The 23,273-nt window shown below is 39.2% G+C and overlaps 1 protein-coding gene across 1 annotated transcript in view; it reads right to left on the bottom strand.

Annotated features, from left to right (window-relative positions):
* RAPGEF5 (Rap guanine nucleotide exchange factor 5) overlaps positions 1-23,273 on the bottom strand; it is a 155,566-nt gene that overhangs the window by 28,795 nt on the left and 103,498 nt on the right. Inside the window, exons 12-16 of the mRNA XM_021538260.2 lie at positions 6,683-6,761; positions 5,442-5,586; positions 4,043-4,140; positions 3,275-3,305; positions 2,266-2,344 (exon numbers count right to left, since the gene is read on the bottom strand). Of these exons, the coding sequence (XP_021393935.2) occupies positions 2,266-2,344; positions 3,275-3,305; positions 4,043-4,140; positions 5,442-5,586; positions 6,683-6,761 (432 nt within the window). The remainder of the gene's footprint in view (positions 1-2,265; positions 2,345-3,274; positions 3,306-4,042; positions 4,141-5,441; positions 5,587-6,682; positions 6,762-23,273) is intronic.

The following is a 23,273-nucleotide window of genomic DNA, read 5'->3' as shown; positions in this document are numbered from 1 at the left end:
CAGCGATTACTTTTTTCTGCTACGAAAAGGGATGCACACTCTTTCTGCCTGCCAGAATTTTAGGTTTACATCTTTTGCAGAGTTTGCCCTAGCTAGTTCTTTGAAATATGGCTGCCACACTTAAGCAGAAGAAACTGAGCTGCAGACTTGCATAAATATTTTGAAAATTACATCTGCTAATCACAATTGTCACAGCTCTTAGTTTCACACTCACTTCAGTGCTCAATTAAACTTTCAATTTCCTTCTCCTCTAGCACTTCTTACTCGACAGGCTGCTACCATGCCAACACAGGACAACTCTTCTTCTCCAGAACTGCTGTATTTTTTAATTCTCTTTATTGACAGATGTATGTAGCAATAGCTCTTTGCTTGTCCTACAGATTTCATGGCTTCAGGGCACTTTCATTAGCGAAGACTATGCCAGAAGCAGTTAAGAACTCTATCAAGAAAAGGGATTTTTTCCTGCCGTAGTAAAGAAAAAAAACTGAATATGAGAATGAAGGGGGAACTTAACTGAGTATTGGGGAAAAAAAAGCCATTTTATTTTTAATTCCTTTTTAACCTGTCTCTGCTGACAGAGAGTAAATGAGATGCTCATTCTATGGCAGAATCTTTTATCAGAATTGATACACATCATGAAGATAGAGACATCCAACTGCACTTTAAATTGCAAGGTAGAAAAATAACTTTCAAAAAATCTGACAGGAATATTTGGACTCCATATGCAGATTGACACACCTTGCTTACAGCAGATTTGTTTGAAATGTCCTCTCTGTCATTTACAAATGGACAAGGACAGTGATGTCATTTTATAAATGGGCTATTGATTTATCCTTCTTTTAGCACTAAACTAAATCAACCCACAGGTCAGATGCTCATGCACAACCACCATAGTGATTCTCCCCCTCACACCTTTCCAACGTTCTATCTGTGGTATCTCTTGGGATGGACCACATCATCTCTTCCAGGAGCCTGTGCTGCTCCTCTGTCAGAAGGAGGAAATGCCAGAGGGAGGAAGTGGCCATGGGCTGAAAGCTGCCCTGGTGATGATTGCAACAGAGGAGCTGCCCTGGTGATGATTGCAATAGAGGATAAAACACCTCTGGTCAAGTGGCATAGTGCAGCTTGGACAGACCCAATCTCCACAAGCACCATCAGTCAGACAGCATTCCACCACACAGGGTTAGATGTCCACCCTCTGCATCTGTCTCTCTCCTCCCCAGCTTCACTCTGGCTATTTCGTTACTTCAACCCCATCATAGTCCATGTCTCCTACTCTCAAGGAGTGAGACAAAAGCAATTTAACTCAGTCAGGAGTGGTTTTGCTGGTCCTGTCCTATCACAGTCTGTTCCCACTCTTGCACCAGGACACTGTCCTTTCCAGTCACCCACAATCTGTGTCCAGCTTTGAAAGAATAATGAATGTGGGGGGTCTCATCCACAAATAACATTTTTAGAAGCCTTAGTAACATAAACCCAAAACCCCCTACATTTGAAGCACAAAAAGAGGATTATCTATCAGCAGCACATACTGTGCAAGCCTTTCGGCTTGCTGTAGAACAAGCTCAATTTTTATTCTGTCACAAATGAACACTAAAAATACACTGACTTCCAGTTTTGCTCTCAGTAAGAAATGAAGATCTACTGTCAAAGAGCAAGACTGCCAGGCAGGAGTTCCTTCTTCCGTTTCCTCCTTGTGTACACAGTGTTCTCCTCTCTGCCTCCTTCCTTGCTCAGGCATTGCAGGAGGGTGACAGCCTTACAGTGCTAGCAGTGATGGAGGGAAATTGCCTTTTGAAATGACTGGCATTAAAGTGAAGTGGCACCTCGCACTCCACGCAGAGATGATTTAGAGCAGAGAAGGAACTAAGGCACATTCCCAGAGTTAGCAGATCCTGGCCCATTTCATGTGACAGGCTTATTCATTCACCTTTCACAACTGAGATGTAGGTCAAGAGACCAAGAGCATGAACTGGAGCAGAAGTAAAGCACGGTGGATGGGCTGCCAGCACACCTGGGATGTGACAGGACTGTGAAAAGGGTGTTGGAGGAACTGGACAGGGCAAAAAACCCTTGAGATACCATGGCACTATCGAGCCCTGCAAACCAGGAGCAAGGAAGGTAAACTTGCCAAATTTTCTTCTTTTGCGCCCCTAAGGTCTTGTTCAAAAGTTATATGTCAGTTAAAGAATATTTACATTGAAGTCCTTGAGAAACAATTGTATAGCTTTTAGGTTTTTCCTCTACTCTTTCATTTATACTCACTTTCTTCTGTTTCATTCACAGTTCCTCTGTGTTGCAGCCAGTTCTCCTTTACACTGAACTGCTGGAAAAAGGTTTTGTTCTGTGAAGGAGTGGAAAAGAAACAAAGGGGAAAAAAAACCACTGAGTTTTCATATCCTTGCTGTTTACAAAGCAGTAATTCACAGAATACAGCATTCAACCCATATGTCTGGCCAAAAGGTTTCTGTATAGGAAGTACACCCACCCATTCTTGGAGCAGTAAACTGGGAGTTGCCTTACTAAATAATGGCCAAGGTGGGGATTTTGGAGGAAGCAAGACATGCCAAGGCTAAGCAGACTGCACAATTCAAGGTTTTCAGTATTCATGTTCAGAGCCCATTTCTTACACACTTCTTAGATACATTTCCTATGTACCAATCAGCCTATTTAGTAATTTCACTACAATCTCATGTTCTGCCTTCCACATTTTGCAGGAACATTTTAAGCTTATTACACACTTCAGCTTCAGCCCAGTAAAACTGACAAGCACAGCAATTCACCTCTGAGGAGTTTGTACACCAACTTTCTCTGGCTGCAACTTCTCCCTCCAGTGAAACAGATAGATTCATGATCCTCTCTTTTTGTCTGTCACTGTCACAATAAATCCGCCCTATGCTCTGTTTACTTGCCATCCACATCAATGCCTGTGTTCAGCCCAGTTTGCCCAGCTTGCTACATCCCTCTAGCTCAGTGAGGACACCCTCCCAGGCCTCTCCTGAATTTTGACATCTCAAAGCATATTGTTAACATGCTAATACTGTCATAACCACTGCAGGTTAGCTCATATTGTCAACCTGCAGGATGCACTCAAAGAAAAATAAATTATTCCTTAAGCAGCACTGCAGGTCTAACCTCACTGATGTGTCTTGTCATGTTTTTGGTCACTAGTCATGTTCAGTTAAGAAGCCAAGAAAAGAGAGAGAAGTGGCCAGAGAAGGAAAAAAAAAGTGGTATGTTATCTAGCTGTCAGCAACAATCAGGTTGGCATTACCTTTCGATGAGGTGAATACTCATCTACAGTGCTGAAACAAAAAGGAAAATTACAATTATTCTTTCCAGCCAAAGCTTAGGAAAAGGAAGTTTTAGCTATAACAAACTTTACAACATCAGAAAGTTTTAACAGCAAATGGTCACAGCAGAAAGGCTGCAGAGGTTCTTCAGGAAAAACTAAAGGCATCTGACTCAGCCAGAGAACTTTCCTTGGACTTGCATAATCAAGGTAGTAAAAAGCAATGCTGCCAGCTGTTGGAGTAGGCAAACACAGCATTCAGTGTCACCCTCAAGGGCACAGCTCCTTCCATTTCCCCAGTGGCCAAACCATGGAAACAACCTCCATTTCTTGGAAAAACATGCCAATTAAATATCTTTTATAGATGACATAATTATTAGTAACATAATAACTCTGAGATGACTATGCCAAGTTATTTGCTTTTCAGTACTACAGAGAGAATGAAGGTACCATCTGAAGTCACAGACTGTAGCTTCTGAGGAAATTTTTGCCAGCTTCTCCACAAACCATTGCTTTGTCTGTAAGTAATTCCAAATGAAACTGATGGGAGCCAATGTTGAATCACAAACATATCCCAACAAGCATCAAAAAAACCTGAATAATCTAGCTTTAGTTTTAAGATGAGATGATTTGTAAAACTGAATATGCCACTTGTATCACTTATCACTGTACTGAATTATAGAGAGTTAGCAACAAAAACAAATTACACTCTGAATAAAAGACTTGATCACTAACATAATCAATACTTACTGACGGCGATGCATCCCAAGTATCTTCTGAAATTCTTTCAGGTCCTTCTCAAGAACAGGATACTCATACACATCATCTAACACATTTCTGTATATTGTCTACAAAACAAAGCAGTATCTTAGAACACCTGACAACTCAAACATTAATCTAAGGCATCACATCAGTCTAAGTCAATTCAGGCACTATCCTACTAAAACAGGATATCATTATACTTATGCAAAAACTGTAAGGAGAGAATGTGCCTGTTCAAATTTCCAGACAGGTCAATACTTAATATTCTTTGGAGAAACACTCTTACTTAGTACTGTGTACCAAGTGAAAAGGCAAAATGCTTGTACTATTTTGTCTGTAAACAGGAAAATTTAAAACACCACTTGAAGCTATTGCATGAAACCTGGGTTAGGTCAGCATAACACATTCTGAAGCATAACAGCACATCACACCATCACCACGTATCCAAAATGATAACAGACCATCAGATAAGGACTTTTAAAATTGCAAATATTCTACTTTACCTTTCCTCACATTTGCATGTATTTTAAACTGAGTTGATATCTCCCACAAACTCTCCCTAGCTGCAAACTACTACATAAATAAACCTTACTTTTAATTTTGGAGGAAGACGTTGTCATGACTGAAATTCTAGGAAATATTTTCTCTACACTTTTTCTACATCTGCACGTAGATCCTTCCCTTTCTCTTCTAAGGAAATGAGGATCACATGCATGAGCTGAGTCACCAAGTTTGCTTTAGCCCCCACATTCAAAGATTTCTGCATGAATGTTTTCAGCCTATGACCCTGTATGCTGGTTTTGCACATGTAACTACAACCATCATTAACATTATTATTGTTTAATACTGCACACAAGCTTCCAGAAGAGGAATTGTGAGACAGTGAACAGTCACATGCCTCCATGGCCAGAAAGCCCTGCATCCAGACAGGTGCAACTCAGTGTGACATCACTGATGCCTGAAATGATGTCCCCTTTCCAATACAGCAATACACATCTAGTACCAAAAAGCAAAAATTCTAAGGTTTCTGCTTCCCTATGCAGTGTGTCCTACCTAAAAAACAAAACAGAACAAACAAAAAAAAAAGGAATCTCCAGATTTTCACTCTGTGAGTGTTTTTTCTTTTGAATTATTAAATGTTTTTTTTTTTTTTTCTTTTCCTAATAAATTTCCTAATGTATTTCTGACTTGGAGTATCTCACTGGTTTTGCTTTCTAACCAGAACAGGCATTTAAAGGAAACACATATAAATCATTTTATATTATAGATTTCATGGAGAAAATCTAAGTATTAAAAAATATGTTTTATAGATTTTGCTGTGGGGGCTTTTTAAACACAATATATAATTAAGCAGTGCTGAAACACATCACAGAAATTGTTTCAATACCTTTAAAAATTGTTTTAAATGCTCATCTTCATGTAACCAGTCTTTGTAGAGAGAAGTCCACTGAGACACCAAATGCAAGACTTTTCTTTTCCTACAGGACACATCAGAGTCGTCTTCTTTGCCTTGGTGGTTCTTAGCACAATAGGTGCAGTAGGTTAAGGAACATATAATAAGATCTCAAAGAAACTTTAAAATTAACTGCTGGCAAAGACTTTTCAATATTCTCATTTGCTAATGAAAGGGTTTTTTTCACTGCATTGCTCCGTTTTAAATGTTTTATCCTGTCTGGAGCTTTAGGAGTTTCATAACTTTGGGAATGAAACTCTCAGTAATAGGAATTTCAATTCATCCTCTGTGGCAACAGGATTTTTTTCCTCTTACAGATTAGAGAGATGAGTCTATAAAAATAAAATCAATTCCAAAGAAATTACATAATGTTCAGTCGTATCTTTTCTGCAGAACTGAGAATGAATCTTTGCCCTACACACCGATACCAATGTGAATGTCTATGGGAAGAATGGAAAAGCATAACAATAACACAAAAAATAGGCAAAGGAAGTCAGTTTCTTTTTGTCTGCACAAATTGTACTATCTGCAGAAGTGACTCTATTAAATTTTTTTAAAATTTAAAATTTTTTTTAGAAGTGCATTTTATTTCTACCATTGCTTTCTATTAATGAGGCAGAAGCACCAAATGTCAGATGATACCCACTTTAGACACTTGCTCCAAGGGAAAAAAATTGATGGTTTCACCACAAAATTTAAAGATGGGGAAAAGATTTAAAAAAAATAAGCAAACAAAAAAACCAAAAGGTTCATTTTATAGCCCCAAGTTTATTCAAACATTGATCCATAGCTTCATAGCTTATCCAAGTCATTAGAAATACATGAAAATAATTATTTTATCTCAGAATGAGTTAAGACTTACATCCTGTACCACATGATAAAAGGAGCGGAGACTGTAAAATTGTTTACATTTTCTGCTTGTGTATTCTGTAATATATTATGCACATACAGGTATTCTATGAATTAACATAATCTGGGGAGGTTTTAAATTCTACCTTGTTACAGTTATAGAAGTTTATTTATCTTCAAACAAAGCTGACTAAAATTGCATTGTTGCTATGAGTTAGACACCTGTCTCAAAACCAGGCATGTAGCTTTGATATAAGGCACAACAATAGATAAAAGTATGAATAAATGTGTGACCCCCATGAATACAACCTTCAGTAAAAGGATATTGCCTTAGAAGGGCCTGGCACAAGTCATCAGTCGTCATGAAAACCGTGTATGTGAGAAGGAAATCATCCAGGAGAGTTTCTGCAGAGGAAGACAAAAAGCCCCAGGTACAATACATTAGCAAGAGCAAGAAGAAAGTATCTACTCCTGTTACTGTGCATGGCAGGAACAGGACACTTGCCCTTAAAAAAACAGCCCAAAGAATACAGAATACATAAACTTTTAAGTTTCAAAAAGTTCACAATATGTTGCTGCTGCAGAGATCAGTCCCTTTACTTATCAAGTACATTCTCAGCTCTCAAAGCACCAACAGGCACAAGTATGCACAAAATAATTCATCATAGTTCAGAAACCAGCCAGAAAGAGTCCTTATAACAAACACTGCCATCCTAGTTAGCTCAGCTGCACACAAAGCAGCCTTTCCACACATTCATTTGTTCTGGAAATTCAGAAGAATAGCATTTAGTAATAAAAGAAAAAAACTAGGATTGCCATGAACTGTGATTAACATCTATGCACAGTCACTGAGAACCATGAAATAAATATATTCAAATCTTTAGATGGTTGGTTAGTCTTTTCGGCATCACTGTAAATGCTGAGAAGTTTTCTCTAAGGTTTGTTCAATTGTATTAATGAAGGTTTTTTCTCCTCCTGGTTTCTATCAGTGTTACAAAACCAGGCTGAAGGTACTTGCTAACAGACCATCCCTATGCACAGAAGATGTAGCACCTCAGGTTGTCAGGACAAACCGACAGATTAGGATTTCAGTGTAGCTTTTTCATTCCTCATTCCTCTGTCACACTTATTTTTAGGATTTCCCCAAACCTTTACTGCACAGACCACCGGGGTGAAAGCACTGGATTTTCTCTTGGGTGATAGGGCTCAAGGAAATCTCATGGTGGTCTTCACAAACCCAGTGGCAAAATAGAGGTAAGACCAAGCCAGACTTTTCCTGGAGGTGTGCTACAAAATTATATGGGGCAACCATCAGAGATAGCAACAAAATAAATATTTTCTAGATTAAAGTACTTATTTTTTCCTCCTGTGAGGAGGCCCAACATGACAGGTTACCTGCACAGTGTCCAACATCACTATATTCAGGGCTTGCCTGTGCAAACCTCTGAGCATCCTGGTCTAAGTGAAGCTGCTTCCAGCATGAGTTGGACCCAGTGGTTTCACAGCTCCCTTCCAAATCAAATTATTATAAAATTTTTAAACAAAATGGATTCCAATTTTACTAAACTATTCATGCACGATGCACGATCTAGAGTATTTGGTTCACATTCCATCTTTATTTCAAACAGACAATGTAATTGGTCTTTGTAACCACAAAATAAAAATGTTTCTTTTTCCTTCTCTGGTTTTGGGGTGCTTTTTTTTTCCCAAAAAGTAAGATTCTCCTCAAGGTTTGAAGGATTCCTTTTCACTGTATTTCTTTTAATTTCAGAAAATACGCTGTGTTTCCTTTAACAAGAGAACAGCTCTGGTTTTTTTCAGATAAGAACAGAAACATGGGCAGAGGCTGAACAATAACCTAAGTGATTTCAGTTATATTGTAGAGAAAAAAATATTTTACCAGTGTTACTAGCTGATATTAGTTAGCACCAATTATACTAAGTTGTGATTTAAGTGGTAGATTTACAACTGGATTTAGATTAAGGGCCAAACCACACCTTATGTGAGAAAGACAAGGCTGAGCCTTGATTTCCATATCCTGAATTTCTCCCTAATTTTTTGTGATCTGTTCCAGTCCAAGCTAGTGCTTTTGTACAAGTGTTCAACTGAGAGCATCCCAGCAGCTTTCCACAGCAAGACTACAATTTCACAATAATTTAGACCAATTTCTATTACAGCTGCTTTGGACCTTTTCAGTAAATTATTGATCCCATAGCTGTGGTGCACAACAGCAATGAGAATTCATCCATGTATCTTTCGAAGACAGATGTCACGTGGCTAAACATGGATGGATAGCTAATGACATCCCACCCTATGAGCATGGGACTCAAAATACCTCCAGTGTCTTTAAAAAAAAAATAAATAAGTCTATCTCACTCAATGCATTTAACAGTGCTGGTCCAGAAAGAGTCCTGATCTAAGGAGGCATAGGTTAAACCTCTTGCACTCAGAAGAAAAACAATTAAACTCTTTCTTTTACCCAACATTGTTCAAAATGGTGGAAAGTATTATCTCTGCATAAAAAGAGTATTTTGTCTCAGTAAATGAAAAGACATGGTGAACAGCTTGTTCTCTATCTGAAAGGTCATCTATTCATCCTCTTGCACGTCTTTTGGATGGTACAATGAGGCTATTAAAGTCGGAGGTTTCACAAACATTTGTTTGGAAACAGCTGAGCTTGGAGTCAACAAACACATTTTAGTTCTTTATTGAACTATGTGACTGCAGTGATCTTCACAAAGTCAAAGAGATGTTTACATCAGATTATTTCCCTAATTTCTTACTCTGTGTAGGTAATACCTGAGTTTCAGCAAAACGCAGCCATGTGTTCGGAAAAGAAATTAACTCCTTGTTGAAGCAAAACTGCGATATTATCAGTTAACTTCTCTAATTGTTCAAAGGAGTGTGACTTTATCATAAAAATTGGTGTTTAGCAAATGACTTTTATGTTTATTTTTATTACCTGATAATCTGCTTTCCAGATGTCTATTATTCCAGCATCCCAAAGTGTTGGGATGGAGAGCAAGACTGCTTTGACTATAATGTCAGTTTCTTGCTTTTTTGTTTTATTTTCTCCCAAGAACTATGTTACAGACATTACTCATGCAATTCTCTCTCAAAAAAAAAAACAACAAACAAACAAAAAAAAACCACCAAAAAAAAACCCCAAAAAACTACAACAAACCAAACAGTGATGGAAAGTCTGAAACTACGTTTGCTCAGATAACTTACAATTAGTTTTAAGCCCTCTGTTCATCTCCATCTTCATGTCCTTCAATTCACAGTTTGGTTGCTAACAACCCCATCAAAACAAGGTATATCACTCAGCCCACTCAAAGCTGCATGTATGTATACATAGTGATTTCTTTTATCCTCTAAATGCAGAAGAAATGCTAAGAAGAAAAGTTAATAAATTATGTTTCCTACAGCTTGTGTATAGGCTAAATTTCTTCAAATTGCTTCTGAACATGTTTAGAAATTTAAACCCTAGAGGAATGTCTTGAACAAAAAAAGTCTGGATTATACATGTGGTCCATTAATAGCACCACTCATCCATTAAATTACTTTAACAAGTAAGCAATGAAAGTGCTTTTGCAAGATTAAATATCTATTACCAGACGTCACCTAAAGACTTTACAGTAATATTCATATTTTAAAATGCCTGAACTAGCTTGTAGGTATTTCCCTGAAGTCCTACTGTTCACTGTAACTATCTTCTATATTTTCTTCCTAAATACCCTGTAATTTAAACTCATTCCAGAATATTTTTTCATGTCATAGCAGGAACACAAAACCTGAGGGTGTACTGATACCTCAAAAATAATTTGCTCAAAACAAACAACTGCACATTTGTCAGACACTTTTGGACATTAATATGTGTCCACAAATGATGATTTGCTGGTCTTAATCTACAAATGGAGAGAAAGGGTAACCGTGAGAGGATTTATTCATAGCATATTATTCATTCTGTTACTAATGGCCACTAAGAGCAGTAAATTTGAATGAGCAAGAGCTGTAAATGTACAAGTTGGGCAGACAATTATGAACAAAAGTCTTTCTGAGATTTTTCTGTTTAGTCACATTTGATTTAAGAGTTACAAGAGGCAATTCCAGTCAATTCATTTATAAATTACAGTTCCCCATATCCCCACTCAGAATGGCAGTGAAATGTATATCCCTTTTAAAATTTTACTCCGTGTACCACTTTCTGCCTAAATTTGTGACAATTTTTCCTATCATTCCTATAGAAAAAGTTTTTCTAATGTTTGTAGCAAACAGGAAGAATAAAATTCACACTAATAGCTGGAAGAGAAAAGACACTGGAAAGGAAATCCTGGCGCAAAAGCCTGTGATGCTACGATTTTTTTTTCTCTTCTTCATGAATTTTTTGTTTGAACTTTTTTTCCTAGCCATCAACCTAACTTTTCTTTGTTCCCCACAAATTTCCTTTTTTTGGCTAAGCAACTATTACTAAGTCTGGAGTTATATTGCAGCAATGGAATATTTCATTTCAAAGACAATGTCAAGCATTTTAAAGCTTCATTGAGACATGCAACAGAACCAGCATGAGTCCCTTGGCCTCCTGTTCTTGCAGCTTTTTGGGGGCAGCCTTAGGCAGTAATCTCAGCACACCAATTCTGTGCAAGTTCCATAGGCATAAAAATAATAAAAAAGCAGGTACTGTGCTTGTTTGTTATTAAACAATCAATTTGCACCAGATTCTGCTGGGACAGTTTCTCCCAGGCTATGAGCCCCTCCTCCTCCCAAGTGAAATAAAGCACAGCTTTACCAGGAGCAGTTAGTACTGCTTCTCCCATTCCTCTGCCATGGCCAAGTCCTTCTGCAAGGCACATTCAGGGTGGCTGAGGGGTAGAAAGAGCAGTACAGAGACACTCTCACCCATGTGAAACACACACAGAACATTTGCTTTCAGCTGGTTCCTGAAGGACACAGCAATACATCTTCATGAGAAGTTGCAACTATATTGTATAGATAGGGTGATGGCAGCCAACAACAACCATGGTGAATTTGGTGGGGAAGGGGAACCTAGGATGCCAGTAGCAGAAAATGATAAAATATTTAGATGAAGAACACATCATATATTCCCAGCTACTAAAAAAATAGGCAAGATTCCCTGCTGCTTTCTGTGTGCCTACCTACCTCTCTAACAGGAGAAACCCTTTCTCTCTGAGAAGACAGCTTGACAAATACCAACTCAAGGTGATAGTACAATTAAAAATGACAGGAGGAAAGAATGGGTTCGAACAGCAAATCTGATTTTCCAACGGTTTCTTTTTTCTTTTCTCCACCCTGTTCTCTAGGCAGACTATCAATTACTAAGGCTTATGACAGAAATTAATACAGATCTGGAAAGAAAAATAATCTGTGACACATATTTAACAAATCAGGACAGGCAGTACACTTCTTGGTGTTGCCACATCAAACATCTGTACCTTCTTCTCAAACTGGAGCATTTTCCCAAACTACTACAGTGGCATGAGGCACCAGTGGGGCAGCCTCACTTTAATAACTTGTAACATAAAACATTCAAAGAGACTTAATCTAAACAAAATGCCTTTGTCACACTGAGTAAAAGGTTTTATTAATTTTATTAAAGTTTTTTTTAAATTTTATTAAATTAAATATATTTGAGGACAGCACTAGAAAGCAAATATTAAAAAAGCTATCTCATAGAATGTGCAAAGAAAAAAGTATGGAAACATTCAAGTATTACAGATTGCTACATGTGTCTAACAACCCACCTAGCAATCTATACGTTCACCTATTATTTACTAGCCTGCATATGCATCAACCAGCATCTTTAGACCACCACAGCTAAACCAATAGTGCATATACATCTACATTACAAACATGTCCAATAGCTCAAGCTGCATTTAGAATACACCTATTGCCCTACTGCTAATATAAGACATACTGTCCAGCTAAGCCAGATACAATTATTCCTAATGCCTGAGTCATTAATCCCTTTATACCCACAAGAAGAGATAACTTGATGACAAATTCCAGTTTGTCCTGGTTTTCAGATCACACTACTACATCCTGAATAGATTTTGGTTTGTTACTTCTCAATGGTTACCATAAAAAAAAATCAAAAATGAAAAAACAAACAAAAGCAGAAAAATAAGCCAAATAAGTCCTTCCACTTTCAGTGACAAACTGACTGCTAAGATGACAAAAACCATTCTCGTGTTCATATCAGACTTTACAAAGCAACTTTTCAGATTCTGTTCCTTTTACTCTCTGTAGTATTTCTTTTTCCATGTTCTATCCTTTCCATTATATACTTATTTAAATACTATGAAAAAATAAAGCTATGCAAAACAAGACAACAACAGGATTTAAACTGATTTAAAATCAGTGCATCAAGGTTTTTTTTTTATGACATGGCTTACAGAAGGCAAATTCCTCTATACAGAAGAGTATAAGCATATAGACTTCATACACATTGACTCTATATTCCTTTCTCTGCAGATTGTTTATGCCATGTACTCTTAGTTGGGGGAGGGTACTGACAGTGAAATCTGTTAAACTGCAAAGAAAAACAAGTAATCAGTTATTTTGGGGGGAGTTTTTTTTTTTAAACTTATCACTATTCTGAACTCAACTCTCTTTGACTTTGCACTGTACAAATCCATTGTGAATGGTTGTGCAAGAATTACAGAAAGATTTAAAGGTTTTCAGGCTTGTATTCCACACTAAATCGGATTATAAGAAAATATAGATAAAGCACTGGAATGCAAGTCTTTATGCAAAGCAGTGATTCAGCTTTCTCCAAGGATTTGCTGGTGGAGGTGAAACCTGTATGGAGACTGAAGGAAAAACCAAATACCAACAACAAAAAAGAGAAAAAAAAAAAAAACCAGCCTAAATGAACAAACCACTGGAATTCAGTAACTCATATGTGAAAACTACTCCTGCCACTGTAGTGGCAAGCCTTAGTCATGCTACAGAGCACTTGTGGTTGTCACTATGTGTATGAATTTAACTCTGAGAATGAAAATCATGCACTGAATTTAAAATATAACACTCTAAACTCTCTGCTTGGAAAGCAGAGGAAATCACTGAGTGTCCTTCCTTCCGCTCAACATTTCTTTCAGAAATGTAACAAATAAAAAGAGGTCATAATAACTTCTTCATCCTCATCATGTAAGAACTTTAGTATAATATATTGGTTGTCAGTCTCTAGGAACTCCAGCAGCATGAAATACAAGTGGGGCTACACATGCATTCTTCAATCATCATTGCAAATTCTTAGGGACTTTTGTGTGATAATGAAATCCCTTTGATGCTTGGTTGGGGATGGGGGGAAATCTTTGAGAAAGACAGATGAAGAGAAAAATAAATGTATTTTAGACAACACAGAATTCTAAAACCTTTTAGCTATGCCATTTCCCATTTGTGACTATGGCAAAGATGGTAAGTTGACCATATGGTCAGCTCCTGACACCCCCTTATGTTAATACACTTACCAGTATTAGCCAGAATTACAAATTAAATAATCATCAACAACTCTGCTCTCATTTACATTCAGTGCATAATCCCTGCCTCGCAGGACCAGACACTTTTCTCTAACATTTTGTGAGGCTCATCCCCCAGAATATACTTGGGGAAAACAGGGTCAACTGATAGACCAGCTGAATCCTCTGGAATTTTTATCCTGCTATGCCTGAAAACCTGGGATCAATAAAACTAATGCTCCTTCTGACCTCATAGCTCATATTGGAAATATTTTTTTAGAAAGAAAATATTCACTGATGGGGTTAGCAGCACCATACTGATCAGAAACAGTTACAACATGCATCTCTCACAGTCATCAAGAAAAGCAGCCCTATGAGATGGGGTTACAGCTGGGCAAACAGACAGACGAGCCCTGTGCCTGAGTAAAATGGATGCTGATTACTTACTATACTATAGGGAATAAACAGCTTTTTTCTATATTAAATAATTAGTCACTTAGTTCAAATTAAACAAAATGAGGGCTACAGCAAAGCATTCCCAAGTTTTGCAGCCTCTGAGTGCTGAAAGCTCATAGCCTTGATAAATTCTTGTCACACCTCTTCCTCCCTTCTGCAAAATGAGAAAAATTCTAACACACCTCAAGGCAGGCAATGCTACATGTAGATTTTTTTGTGTGGTTTATAATGCTATGCAATGCTCTGAAACCTTTCAGCAATGCAAACACAGGTCCTGGGTTTGAGAGTTGAGCTGCAATCAGAAAATTGCTTGTTCTGCAGAAACAGAAAAACGGTTTGACAGCAGCAACTCTTTTCAAAGGTAGAAGTTTCTCAGTAATCTATAATTCCACAGCAATTTACTAAAAATGTCAGGTTGTCTCTGAGCACAAACAATAAATGCAAATTGCTATCTGATCTAGCAAGATATTGCTCATGTCTGAGAGGTCCCAGACCTCCCTTGCATTCAGCAGATGGCAACGGTGCTCAGGACCTGGCAGGATTAGCCCTTAATACAAAATCAAATCCTCTAATAGTGCTATGCCACCATGGACACAGCATGAAGCAAAAAAAAAAAAAAAAAAGAAAATGATGTTGAGAAAGAAAGGTCAATGAAAAAAAAGAACATCAATATATAATTTTCTGCTAATGTATTAAAACAATTATAGTAGTTATGTCACCTAACCACTAAGGCACTAAGAAATCAATGCACAAAGGAATAAAGAGCAAGACATTTATTTATGGCATTAGGTTAGAAAACTAAAATACATAAGGGCAAGATACTTAACTTGTACAACCACATTTTTTATTAGAGCACAAAAGTCAGAACTAGGAATCATTTCTAAGGTCATCTCCCAGAAATTTCTGGCGGTATTTTAACATCTGCAGAATGAATCAAACACATTCTGTCTGGTAAGGTCAAAGATGCTCCTAAAGTTGCATTCCAGTTGCTGCTAACACATGTATTGAAGCAGCTTCTAATTTTACTGGAGAGACGAAAAGCCCTGAAACCACAGGCAGAGAGCAAATGTCAAACTTGTCCAGCTTTAATGAGACACTAATTTTTCCACATAGAAATCTGAAGCTCTCTTTTTTCCCCAGGTGGGAGGGAGCCCTGGTGATTCATGTGCAGCTATAATGGTCAGTGTTACTTGAAATTATTGGACAAATCCTCTACGCCTCACACATTTTGAAGCATTAGAAATGTTGCTTATAGCAGCCACTCTAAGCTATTGATATTTTTTGATTAAAAAGTGCCTTTGACTGCTGCAACTAAAACACTAAGCTTTCCATGCAATGAAACTTGACAGTGAAAGGAGGTATTCTAATGCACATGTTAAATGTGAAATCCTCACACAAGCAGAATGCAGATACTCCCTGTTCACATCAGGCATCTCCCAAAGTACTTGAGGAGAAAAATCCATCCTCTCTTTCCATCGATTGATTATAATAAGCCAGCCAGGCCAGGATTGCCTGGAGCAGCAGGACAGAGGATGAAAGATTTAATGGTTCCCTTTCATATTTCCGCCTACAGACCAGCTGCCTGAGCACAGCCTGCTGTGATGTGCCCTCCTGGGTTTGCACCTCCAGCTTGCACATTTCCTGGCAGCCCAGGCACTGGAGTGGCTCACTGGAAGTTGTATGAGCAAGTACAAGGCAAGGTTCTACTTTTCTGTTTCTGTCTTGTGCAGGAATTTCTTTGTGTCAATGCCCATCACCCTCCTCCTCAGGCAGCCAAGGAGGTGCAATGTCTCCTGTTCAGAACCCCCAGTGACACAAGTTCCAGGTGCCACTGAGAGCTGCCACTGCCTCAGTGGTGCCAGCAGGACAGGACTTTTTGTTACCTGGTGGCAGCACAGCACACAGCCATCCTCCAGCAGCTGCCAGCAGTGCACAGAAAGGGCACACAGGGCACCTTCTTTCCCCTCTGCCACTGGAAGCCTGGTCCTACAACTGGGTGCTCTAAGGTGCCTTAAGGCTGCTCAAGCCTTTTGCCTGGTCCATGAGTCCAGCACACATTCCAGTCTAAAGGGAACTTGAAAATCAGACATTCAGCTTTCAGAAGGTTAACACAAAGGAAGATGCATTTAATCTTTATTCTTTTCATCTTTGCTGTCCAACACTTCTGTGGCATTGAAGAAGAACAAAGTTTCAAGTTCAGCATTTCTTTGTCATTGCTGAATTGGAAAATCTACTCCCAAGAAATAGTAATCTTCAAATCTAATATTATATATAAGCATAAAAATCATCACATCTTCAAAAACTGCTTGGGAGTTCCTAATTTCTAGTTCATGAGATGCTTTAAAAAAGTCTGCTTCTCAGTGACATTTCTCAGAACATGAACCCAAATTCTCTGCTTACAACCCAAAAATACATATATATTTGGATAAATATATTTAAAGTCTCTTAATTGGCATTATTTTCAAGTTGAGACTCTTAGCCCCAAAAGGCTTTACTTCCAAATCCACTTGGACAACATCCAGTCCAGCAGATTATGACAACTACAGCATAGTGCCCAGAATACATTCCATGCTGGTACATGACATGGATAAAGAACAGGTCAAATTACTCATGGCAGCACCCCACCTAAAGCTCTGCAGGTCAGGTACAATGCCTAGACTCCAGAGTGCAGTGTTATCCCATCACCTGCTGCTAATACAACTGCTTTCCATACAACCAGAGGGACAGATCCCTTAGGGGAACAGAATTGTACAGATCCGCACTGTGTATTTTTAAAAGTGTTTAGCAAGAAGCTTTGATCTATTATTTTCCCCCCTACAAAGCAGCAAGGGGAAAATTCTTTGTGCTTCAGTCCAAGGAAGGAAGGAGAAGGACTATCTTGTTTGCCCCTGGGAGCCAAATTATCATAAATATGCTAAGCAGTGCAAACTCCCCAACATGTGGTACTGGAGCATGTGCAGAAAACATCACAGCATCTCTTCAGGGAAGCCTAGCACGACAAAGCCTCCACTGGCAAATCGCTCCTGGCTTCTGTAGATTTGACAGAATTGCCTACAAAGGGAATGATGGCATTTTCAGCTGAGCAAGAGCTGTTTAACTTGGTCCAAATCTCTATACAAGATGGGTAGAGCACGCAGTAGACTAATGAGCAGACCACACATTTCTTCCAGCCCAGGAAAGGTCAAGTGGTGGGATATTTTTGGTGTATCGGGTCACGCACACTAGGTTAGGGTCTTGCATACACAGCTGTGGCCCACTGTCATGTAACCTCAAAAGCAGAGACTCACTTAACATCTTCTGACATATGGAGGCAAAAGGACCAGCAAAGGTGCTGGCTGTGATGTGTTACAGGCTCTGCTGGGGAGGGGGCAGAGGGGAGGGAGGAATACATCTTGCAAACCCCACTGGAGACCCAAACAGACACTGGCACACTGGAATGTCACTGCAGTGGTGAAGGATGCCACTTCCAGCATTTTGCCCAGGGTGTACAATACTTCAGGCTGATGGGCAAACAATTCTCAGATAGCTCAGAAATAACTTATTCAATATTTAACAACACACCTATGATGCACAGCAGAGGTGGGTGGCATGAGGGATGTGACATCCAAGAGAACCCAAAAACCAAACAGGGCTATCTTTGAATCTTGCATTTCCACACCTGTCTTCCTCCCCATTCCCCAGGCAGTGAAGCACAGCTTCACAGTATAAAACCAGAACAATGGGCACCAGAGCACTCATAACATAGCTGCATTTTGCTTCCCCATGTGGTGAATGGGTGCCAAAAAAATCTGATGAGTTTCATAATGGTGGTGTTAAAATGCATTGTTACACTAAGTGTAGACTTATTTATAAGATATAGGTCCTTAAATTATGCCCTGAAAATGTACTTGCTGAATTGAGACACCCAAATCATTCCAGTGACATGGTAATGTGTAATTAAAGACAGCTTTTATGCTTATTATCATTACAATTTAATGGAAGATAGCAATAAAAAATGCCTTGCACATAGTCTGCATATGTATTAGGACTATCTAAAAACTTCAAACAAGTGTGTTTGTCAGTACAACCCTGTGCTGACAGCTGAATGAAAGCGATCACAAAGGTTCTTGCTTGCACTGTTTAAAGATCATACAGGGTAAGACATGAGGAACAGATATTATCCAGAGTTCAGCTGCTTGTAAGCATTAAAACACCTGCATGGGCATATTTTTCTGTGGCAGCTGAATTGTGTTTGTGTGCAATTTGGCTGCTTGCAATACAGAGCATCTCAGCACTACACTTTTAAGATACAAGATCCTTATTTTGATACTTTTCAAACTATTTACATTCATTAATGTAAAGCATTCAGCATTAGATCCTTGGTTCAACTGTACAATAATTACTCAGGTTTTTTTACTTGATGGCCTTGCTTATTTCAGTCAAATAAAGGGGAAATACTAAGCAATTATAGATGAAAGCACAGTGGGGTAATTTTCTAAAGGTTTATATTAATTTTTGCCATTATTTCAGATTTTTAGTGCTATTTATTGATTCCTTCACAAAGAAAGAAAGAGATTCAAAACACAGCTTTCAGGCAGAACTTTGGACTGCTAAAGTCCAGCTTTCTTCCTTTGTGTCTTTTTTTTCCAAGTCTTATGAGATGCTGTGTTTTTCATACACCCTGAAAAGCATCTAATGCAGGAGATGCATTCTGTATTCATGGAAAGTGTTCAATTTTTAGCCCTTCATCAAGACACCCAGCTGTCTCCTGGACTTCACAGGGCACAGAGGAATCTCCTTGGCTACCATGTAAACCCCACCTTTCTGCACAAGCATACACAAATCTGATGCAATGTTAAGGACAAAGGTAAAAATCACAACCTGCAATAACAGATAAGCCACTGTATTAAACAGTGCCTCCTGGATCATCTGCTCTATGACCATGGAGCACCTGGCTGTGACTCGTGCTCACTGCCATCCTTCATTTCTATAGCTCTTTTTAGGCTCTAAGTGCCAGCACAGTCTTCATAAAATGTGCTGTATTTTGCCAGTGTATAGAGGAAAGGAGGCAGATATGGGCTCAGGTAAATCCACCATCCCATGCAAACACCAATGCTGCTGGCCTTCAAATGTGAGTCAGATGGTGATCCCACTGCAAAATGCCTTTGCCTATCAGTTTTCCAAACCCTCTTCAAATTAAATAGGCTAACAGCATAATTTCTTGGGATTTTTTTTATTAAACTGATTTGCTTATTCAATTAGTCATTAAAGGCGATTACAAAAAATAATTTTTTCTTACTATGAAGCAGTATGCTTTCTATATCACCACTGCTTAGCCCATGGGAAATCATCAATTATGTGATGACAGTCTCAGACTGCAATCACTTTACCATGGCTGCAGCCTGGTAAACATTTCTGCTAGGTGCAACACTTCCTACAGCCGCTTTCAGGTTACAAAATAGTGAGCATGTATTTATTGTTCCTAAAGAGCCTGTCAAACAAGGTAGCAAAGCATCTTAAAGGAAGACTCTGAGGATTACATACCACCCTTCAGCTAAATGAATACTTCATATATAAGAACTTCATATATAAGAACTTCATATATATTTAAAAGCGATTTTCCACGTCAGTTTTTAGAAACACATCACCGATTACAGTAAGCATACAGGAGCTGAAATTGATTCCATTAGGAGCTGCTGTTCTGAAGAGTAGCCCACATCCCAGAAGGACAATGAAATATAATATGCAGGCTCATTTAATCACTGTATCCAATTACAAGGAGGAATAAATCAGCACACACATGCCTATGTCTGAATTTTAAAAGGTAAATAGATCGTGAATAGTCAAGCCAAATGCAGAGGAAGTGCTGCATTCGCTTCCCATTTGAAATTTTTTGTTCCATTAGGAGCTTGATTGTACAGAGCTGACATTCTCTGCAGTAAGGGGACACAAAACTCTGACATTCACCTCAGTGGAGTTTGTGTATGGTCTAACAAGACTTTCCTGGTCTGTCTGCCCTGATGCATACCCAGGACTCCCCTAAGTCACAGGGGGTCAGAAGAGGAGCTGCCTTTCTTCCAAACACTACAAATAGCAGCACTCTGAGCACTTGCTTCTACCGTTTGCTGTAAACTCCCTCATCCCAGACCTACGCGACCATAAGCTCTAGGAAGATCAGAATCCTCTCCATTTGTCAAGAAAACATAGTACAGCAGTTTCTTGCAAAGCTGATGGCATTTTCTTGTTTTCCAGATGCTTTTAGAAAACTGTTATCAAATATTTATTGTTCTTTGTAATCAAGAACATAGTTGTAACTTCCCAAATTACATCTTACTAACCTTGGCTCCCTGAACAAATTTCCTATCAATTAAACTATGATGTAACATCAAATGTCCCATTTGCATGTCAAAACCCTCACTCCAGAAGGGAGATTAGATTCTCATTAATAATAACATGATCTGTACTCACACATCAAAGAAAAAAAACTGTTCAAAGTATTTACATAAGCTGCACAAGGTCAGGTCATGACATATTTGCCTGGAGAGATGGGCCATCATGCTGGAAACAAAATTTCCGTAAGCCAGTAATACTACATACAGCTCAGGAAAATGCCTTCCTGGCAATGGGAGAAGCCCAGTTTCAGCTGGCAGAGACCTCCCCCAGCCTACAGCTTTAGACTTTGCTTGTCCAACATGCCCAGGTTTCCCAACTGATCACATCCCAAAATCTCCTTGTGTGCTCTGGGGCTTCTGCCCACAGCAAACCTCAGAGGTCCCACGATGGCAATGGCTCCCCAGGTGTCACTGCCCTGGGGAAGGGCTCTGTGCTCATCAGCAGCCCAGCACTGATGGAGCCTCCAAGGCATCCACAAGCTGCTGTGGCCTAGGAGCCCTACCGTGTGCAAGGAGAGCAAGGAGGGAATAGACAGTGTCCCTTTGCTTCCCTGGCTACATGGCCACTGCTGCTTTAAGGGGTTCAATGAAAACCCTTTGACAGTGGGGATCTGACAAATGCTATTTGTTTGTGGTTGTTTTTCACTGTTGTTTGTTTGCTTCCAGCTTGTGGCTGTGCATCTCCCATGATGTTACTAACAGTATCAACAAACAAAATCCCATGGACAAGGCTCCTATGGGGCAGGGAATGAAATCCAACAAGGGTTTCTTTATTGTATTTATGCTGGGGCTCTGAATTCGTGGCTGGGAAAGAACAAAACCAAGATCTGGCTTTCTGGTTTTAACTGCAGTGGTTCCTAGAGAGAGGTCAACTAGCCCTAAATTCCAAGATATGGATTTGAAGAGGGTTAAAGAAAGGCTGCTTGTGGAATTGGCGGAGCATTATGGGCAATGAGAGGAGGAGGAGGGATAATGGCAGGAGGAGGATGCAGTGTGTAGAAAAAGGAAAAAAGGAAAGAAACTGAAAAGCAATAAAACGTGAAGTATAAAAGCCTCCAGCAGTCACAAGTCAGACAGCATGATTTCTCCATGATTATATCTCTCATTCTGACATTTATATCTCCATCAAAACTCAAGTTCAAGCAAAGGAATAAAATTACAATTCATGCCAAATGCCATAGCAAGAAAACCAAAATTTTTTATTATTAGCTTCCATCAAAATTAGACTCATCAATGCTGCCACTTTTTTTTACATTCATCTATTTTCCCCAAAATGTTTTTGCACTCAGTGTCCTAGTAGCCATCACATTTTCATGTCAGAGTATTTCATGTCAGTATGATCTTGATTTTAGAAGGATCTCATAAGTTTTTCTGAACTAAGACAAGGTCATCTCATGATCTCAGCCTGGCTTGGGAGATAGTGGTGTGAGCTGCTGCCACAGCTACAGCTCACATCCATATTTTTCACCTTGCCTACAAGATGGGACAAGTAATGGATTTTATTGCAGTAACTGATGCTATTCTGAAAAGCTCTTTCTGTCAGTGCCAGCTATACTCCATGAGGGTAACTGACATCTCATGAAAAACCTTTGACTGTCAAAGTGCTGTAATTCTGCTCCTATTTCAATCTTTGAAAGCATCAAAATTTACTCTAAAAAAGCAAGCAGGACTGTCTCCAATGCCAACAACATAGACTCTCATAAAAGATGTTATACATCCTAAGTAATACCAAATCTTTCCCTCTAAAAAAAGCAACAGCAATTTAAAACCTGCATTATGAGCTTACCAATTGCAGTTAAAGCACAGAGCTTCTGAATTTATGCTCAATGCATTCTGCTCCATTATCTCCTTTTTAGATAGGCCCCTCCTCTCTCACAAAAGTATTCCTACTACAACCATCTATTTCTACATCCAACAGCCAATCTTCTCCCTTGCCCACTAAAATCAAAACCTAGCAAAACCACAGCAGAACACCCAGCCAATCCCTTCCAGCACACAGCAAATGTGGCCTTTAGCAGCTGCTGTCTCATCTGCTCTTTTTCTCCCTTGCCCTTGAACATGCAAAAAAAGGCAGCAGCCACTGTCAGGGCAGGGCAGAGCCTGGCTCTGCTGCACCTGGTAATCCAGAGTGTGCTGGCAGCAGCTTGCCAAGGCCCCAGACCTTCTCAAGCAATTGTGTTTATTCAGTAACACAGCAAGCAGAGGCACTCTGTGCTGTAATGTAGCCCAGGGTTCCCAGCTATTAAGGGAGGTCTTAAGAGCCCACAAAAAGCCAATTGGGAAATAGGCAGAAATCTATACCAATTAAAGGTTCACAAATAGGTCTTGGGTTGTGGCTTTTTGTTCTTAATCTCCCCGGGTGACCTCTGAGCCTAGGGATTTACAGAAAGCAGTAAAGTGGGAAAGAAAAGGACTGCATCAGTACACTGCACAACCAAGCATCACCTAACAGCAGTAACAGGGAGCATGACAGGGAGCCTAGTAAAGTAACAATCACTGTAGTTTGGCTATAGCCAAAACCAGTCCCACTCTTGCTCACAAAAAGACCAAGGCTGCTACTTCCATAGCACTGTGAAACGGTTTGAACTCAGGGCATGTTAAGAAGGATTGCG

This window comes from Lonchura striata, chromosome 1, assembly GCF_046129695.1.
Source record: "Lonchura striata isolate bLonStr1 chromosome 1, bLonStr1.mat, whole genome shotgun sequence".
Classification (NCBI taxonomy): Eukaryota; Metazoa; Chordata; class Aves; order Passeriformes; family Estrildidae; genus Lonchura; species Lonchura striata.
Note: the sequence above shows the minus strand (reverse complement) of the source record. Positions and strands in the feature narration are given on the sequence as shown.